Source organism: Bison bison, unplaced genomic scaffold (genome assembly GCF_000754665.1).
Source record: "Bison bison bison isolate TAMUID 2011002044 unplaced genomic scaffold, Bison_UMD1.0 scf7180017864526, whole genome shotgun sequence".
Classification (NCBI taxonomy): Eukaryota; Metazoa; Chordata; class Mammalia; order Artiodactyla; family Bovidae; genus Bison; species Bison bison.
In genome coordinates this window covers 2,842,321-2,848,526 of record NW_011495077.1, presented here as the reverse complement: position 1 = coordinate 2,848,526, position 6,206 = coordinate 2,842,321, and the positions used below count along the sequence as shown (strand labels likewise).

General features: G+C 47.8%; 1 protein-coding gene across 1 annotated transcript in view; it reads right to left on the bottom strand.

Moving 5' to 3' along the window:
• Window positions 1–3,906: 3,906 nt before the first annotated feature.
• Window positions 3,907–6,206, bottom strand: part of NYNRIN (NYN domain and retroviral integrase containing) — a 20,699-nt gene continuing 18,399 nt past the window's right edge. The window contains exon 9 of the mRNA XM_010831419.1: window positions 3,907–6,205. Within this exon, the coding sequence (XP_010829721.1) occupies window positions 5,747–6,205 (459 nt within the window). The 3' untranslated portion in view covers window positions 3,907–5,746. The remainder of the gene's footprint in view (window position 6,206) is intronic.

Below are 6,206 nucleotides of genomic sequence, written 5' to 3'. Positions count from 1 at the left end.
CTTCATTTGCTATTATTTTCTCCCATTCTGAAGGCTGTCTTTTCACCTTGCTAATAGTTTCCTTTGATGTGCAGAAGCTTTTTAGTTTAATTAGGTCCCATTTGTTTATTTTTGCTTTTATTTCCAATATTCTGGGAGGTGGGTCATAGAGGATCCTGCTGTGATGTATGTCAGGGAGTGTTTTGCCTATGTTCTCCTCTAGGAGTTTTATAGTTTCTGGTCTTACGTTGAGATCTTTAATCCATTTTGAGTTTATTTTTGTATATGGTGTTAGAAAGTGTTCTAGTTTCATTCTGTTACAAGTGGTTGACCAGATTTCCCAGCACCACTTGTTAAAGAGATTGTCTTTAATCCATTGTATATTCTTGCCTCCTTTGTCAAAGATAAGGTGTCCATATGTGTGTGGATTTATCTCCTCCTTCATTCTCTGTGTCTAAAAATAGACCATCCCTGTTGCCCCAAGGAAACACCAGCCACAATCCTGCCTCCCTCTCCCACGACCCCCATCCAGTCACTCACATCCATCAGTTCTATCCATTGTTTCCCACCCATCCTGGCTCAAACTCCCGACATCACAGATAGAGTTCTATGAAAGCTTCCCAACTGGCCCCTTGGCCTTTGGTGAGTCTGTTCTTCATACTGGGGTTGCCATAGTGATCTAGTTAAAAGAGCTTCACTGCCTTAAAGCCCTTTAGGGGACTGTGGGGGAAGGGAGAGGGTCTAGGATTAAATCCATATTCCTTAATGAGATTTTTTAGGTCCTTTACAATCCAGATACTGCAATCTCCTTTGATTCATTTTTCGCCGTCTACAGGAGTGTAGAAACTTACAAAATAGCACCATTTATTAGCCAAGGGAAAATGGCACCCCTTATGTGTTGAGGGACATGTAGCTGGTATATTAAATTAAGGATATACAGATTATGATCTGCTAAATGAGGAGGCGCAAGCCACCACATGGGGTCAGCAAGTAACTCCCTCGGTTGCCCAGCTGGGGAAGTAAAAACTTGCAGTTGTTTTGATTGAAGGTACAGTACAATCCACAAAGGAAGTAAAATTGAAAGACTTATTACTTAGCCATCCCAGAAACCAGGAGCAGGGAAAGGGAGGCAGTGAGCAAGGAGAAGGGCAGTGCTCTGACCCAGTTCACATGTGAACAGGCTAGCAAGAGTATATTAACGTATACGGTGATTGGGGTGCAGGTCACTAACTTTATACAGGTTCAACACTCAATGGTCATTTTCAAAGGTGCCCCAGGAAAAGCAAGTGGTAATTTGGGGCAGGAATCCTAAACTCAAGTCCTTATCCAAATGTCCAGACTCTGGGTCATTATACTGTAAAATGCCTAAACAGCAACTCGAAATAGCTTTTTTCTCATTATAGCTCAGAAAGCAAGGGCATGACATTTGAGTCACTTGATCAGGGCCAAGAGAATTGTTCTTGGACCCAACTGAAGTAGACCAGCTCTGTTTTAGTTTATGAATTGTCTTAATCTGGACCAAACTGAAATGGAGAAATCATAATGAAATGGAGAAATCATAGAATACATTAACAAAAGATGGAGAGGTCATAGATTAGTGGGGAGAAAGTAACTCTAGCAACAAAGTGAATATACTTGTGTGAGAAACAGTAAATATGGTGAAGGTGGTGAGTATTGGAGCCTCTCACTTAGTAGCTGCACATGACCTTCAGCAAAGTATTCAACCTCCCCTTGCCTTATTATCTTCCTCTACAAAATAGAGAAAACATTGTATCTATCCCACAGGATTGGAAAGCACAGACCAAGTATCTAATATATGTAAGTTATTGTTACCATAGGAACTAAGAAACAAGTCAAAACTGGTGCATGTCCCAAGGACTCTTGGACAATCTTTTTAAAGTGGGTAGGATTTTTGTATTGTTTTAGTAAATTGTAGCCATTTACCTGTTATAATGCTTCTTTCTTTCAGATGTGTTCACTTCTACCCAGAAACACAGGATATCATAAAGAGTCCCTAGGAAAACACGGTATATCAAGGCTTAGGGGGGTGCCCAGCTCACCAGATAGTTATGTACTTAAAAAAAAAATTTATTGGAGTTTAGTTGATTTACAATGTTATGTTAGTAATTTAAGTACTTTTTAATGTGAGAATGAGATACAGTATAGAATGTTCTCTATATTTTGTTTATGTCTGGGACTGTCTGATGACTTTGTAATTTCTATGGTTGAGACTTGGGAAGCTCAGCTGCCAGTGCCCAAAATGAGAAAAGGAAACTGTGATGGTATAAAGGAGAGAAGCAGGGACTAGTGGTTTGCCATGCCCACAGTGCTCAACTGTGGAACCATCTTCTTTATTTGCCCCTCTAAAAATAGGGGGAATCTCAAATCAGATTCTTGTAAATTGTTCAACAGCGAAGAAGAGAAATCTCACCAACAGGAGGCTCATAAGCCAGTGTGTGTAAAACAGGAGTATTGCTTAAAGTTCTGTTGAGTAGAAAGTAGTGATTTTGCCAAGCCCCTCCTGGATCAACTTCCTCTTAGGAGGTATGAACCTTTCACTTACTGCCCTGTCCTAAGAGCACATGCATTATTTTCAGTGAAGGGGGTCAGGGAAGACAAGACCTCCCTGGATTATGTGTGAGCAGAGGCTTCAGGCTCCTGTGCTGTGGGCTCCTAAGCCATGCTCCTTCCCTTACCACTCTGCACTGTATTTGCTTGTTGAAATGCCTCCCTCACCTGGCATTGGGCTCCAAAGGGCCAGAGACCATGCCACTGCCACTACCTCCACCCACTCCACACTAGACAGGGCCTGGCACACAAGATATGCTCTATAAACACTAAGTGACCATAACCACGTGAGCCGGGGAGTTCCCAGGAAGGAAGGTTCCTTCCTGCCCCTCCATCCCCCGACCAGTGCTGAATGGACAAGTGAGAAGAGCAGCAAGAAGTAGACACCGGAAGTGCGGAAGCTTGGCCAGGGTTAGGAAGGTCTCTGAGCCTGAGGGGCAATAACAGCCAGCGTTCTAGGACAGGAAGAGAAATATGAGCTGTGTGATTGCCTTTGTCTGTTGTGGCTGCTATAACAAAAACAACAGAAATTCAGTTTTCACAGCTCTAGAAGCTGGACATTCAAGATCAAGGGGCTGGCAAATCAGGTGTCTAATAAGAGCCCACTTCCTCACTTGCAGATGACCATCTGCTCATTGTATCCTCAAGTGGTGGAGAGAGGAGCTCCAATTTCTCTCTCTTCTTACAAGGACACTAATCTCATCTTGGGGACTCCACCCTCATTACTTTATCTAAACCTTATTACCTCCTCAAAGCCCCACACCTTAATACCATCTCACTAAGGGTTGAGATTTCAGCTTATAAATCTGAGGGGACAAAATAAGTCTGCAAACATGCAGTCCATCCCAGTGATGAAGGCTTACTCCATCCCCCACACCACAGGAGCCTCTTTGCATGGATTATTTCATAAGATCCTTGCACCATCCGAAATTTAGGAATTGTTAGCCTGCACTAGACAGATGGGGAGACCAAGACTTCAGGAGAGGACCACATAGGTCACAGCCATGGAGTCAGCATTCAAATCTAGTTCTCTTGTGTTTCCGACACAGCCAAGTTGCTTTAGCATGGATGCCATTTTTACACCAGCCTTCATTAATCTTCATTCCCACCTGCTCAGTTGTGTCCGACTCTTGGTGACCCCATGGACTGTAGCCCACTAGGCTCCGCTGTCCGTGGAATTTTCCAGGCAAAAACACTGGAGTAGGTTGCCATTTCCTTCTCCAGGGGATCTTCTCCACCCAGGTCTCCTGCATTGCAAGTGGATTCTTTTTTTTTTTTTGCAAGTGGATTCTTTACCATCTGAGTCACCAGAAAGCCCATAATTGAGTCTAAAGTTAAACAAAAAACCTGGACATTAGCTCCATTTTGATCCATTTATTGACAAATCAAATGGAAAAAAAAAAAGGTCACAAACAGGTATAGTATTATAAATGTGGTTAACAGGGAATGGGTACAGCACTGGGAAGGGAGAATGAGGTTGAACAGACCATCAGAGGGAGGACGAGGAAGGGAAGAGGAGGGGGACATGCAGCGGGAGGAGGCGGGGGAAAGAGGTATCTGCTAAAAACCCCACGGCTCACCTTTCAGTGTCTCAGTTGTCACCCAATCGTTCTTTCCTGGACAGAATTAACAGCTAGAAATGGTTTAAGGGCAACACCTAAGTAGTTTGTCTACAAGATTTGGGAGATGGGGAGTTGGATGGAAGATGGGTACAGGATTTTAAGAGCTTCTCTCACTTGAACCCCCATCTACGGTGAACAGTGAACTAAGCAGCTTAATCCTGGTCCCAGCTCAGCCACCAACTCTGTGTGACTTTGGGCAAGTCACGTCCCCTTTCTGGGCCTTTTCCTTTGGCTGTAAAACAAGCAAAGTGGACTTGATGGCAAGTTCTACTCTGGCTCTAGCAATATCAAGTGTTTTGGCAACATGAGCTAGGCAAGGAGACCGGCTCAGCTTCAGAGAAATTAAATGACATACAGGCTCAGCCAGAGTGACACAGTGCTGGCCTCCACCTCGAACCCTCTCTGTTGGCAGCAGCAGCAATTCAGAGGGTGAGTGAAGGCACACACACCTGTGGGAAACGCACTCTCCCAGTGACTGATCTTTGCAAGAGTGGCTGGGGGGTGCCAGGGGAGGGCCAGGATTGTCTCTACACAGAAGGCAAATCGAGGGGACTGGGGTGGGATGGGAGAACCCAGACAAAGCAGCCACACTCTGTAGGGTCTGGGGATGCAGCGCACAGGGGCAGTGGGAGGAGGCTGTGGGTTTCGGGGTGGGGCTGGAATGAAGAGCCACGCCAGCACCACACTGTGCCAGACTGCTCATTTCAGTGACCCCCCGCCAACCCGAAACAGAGGCCTGGGCCCCTTGGTCTAGTCAAAGCAGCTCTTCAGGTAGAGATGCCACACTTGGCATCGAGATCCTTGACTCCTGTGGGGTCTATGTCCTTAAAGCCAGGGTCAGGGAGTGTCTCCATTGGCTGGAGTCAAATGAGGTAGGCTGACTCGCTCCCCCTTGCCCTTCGGAGCCGACAGGCAGGACGAGCCCACCTGGCTGGCCACCCTCCCACCCCAGCTCTAAGCCTCGGGGCCCAGGACTGCCAGTCCTTCCTTGGTCAATGGGCAGGCCTAGCCTGGCCTGAGAAAGCGGTCCATGAGACCGAGGATGGGTGCCTCTCCTTAGCCTGCATGGATTTGTCTCAGCTGCTACGGCTTCAAGGGCAAAGGTTCCCCAAATGGACAGACAGGGGAGGAGCCCGTATCCGGGGTTTCTGTTTGACAGGGGAATGTGGTTTCAATTCTGAGGTCTAGAGCCACACCTTTTCATGGTAAGGACAGCCAGGAGTAAGATTCTGAGCTGTGCGTGTGTACGTGTACATTCTCACTCGGGGAGAGACACTGAACTCGGTCTACCTCGGGAAAGGAACTCTCTGCTCCCCAGGGTAGAATTGCCAGAGGCCCACATCTGACAGCCTTCAGCAGATTCTCCCAGTACCCCATACTGGGGATGTTTCATAGGGACGCTGGTCCCCAGTTCAAGGCAGTTCAGCAAAGCTTTGTGAAGTAACTTCTCTACAAAAGGCACAGTGAAGAGTCCCGGGGGTAGGGGTGGGGAGGCTGTGAGAGCATGCCTGGGGGCAGGGGGAGACCTAGCAGCAGCAGCCCAGGACCCTGGGAGGGGGCTCCCCCACCGCTCCAGCTCACTGCTCCAAGACCTTGAAGGACAGCGGGGTGACGCTCTTGGCAAAGGGCTTCATCAGACTGCTAGGATAGATGCACCCAAGCTTCTCCGGGGTGGGGAAGCCCCAGACCCTGTAGAGGGATGGGCTTAGCCGGTCCCCGATATAGAAGGGACCCACCCACTTGGCACTGCTGCCGTTCCTGGGGAGGGACAGCACGAGGACCTGGTCCCCCACGCTCCACTCCTTCTCCTGCCTCTCACGCTTGAAACGCCTATTCTCAGCCTTTTCGCTTGTCTTCTCGGCCAGCCTCCAGTGGAGCTCCAGCAGCTCCCTCATGAGCTGTAGCAGGAATAAATCCATCTTGAGCCCTTCAATGTTCGCACTGCTCATCTCCCACCACAGGGGCTCGGTCAGCCTCTCCTCGGCCCCTGTCAGGATATGGAAGGGCGAGGCCTGGCTGGAGGAGGCCCTGAAGGCC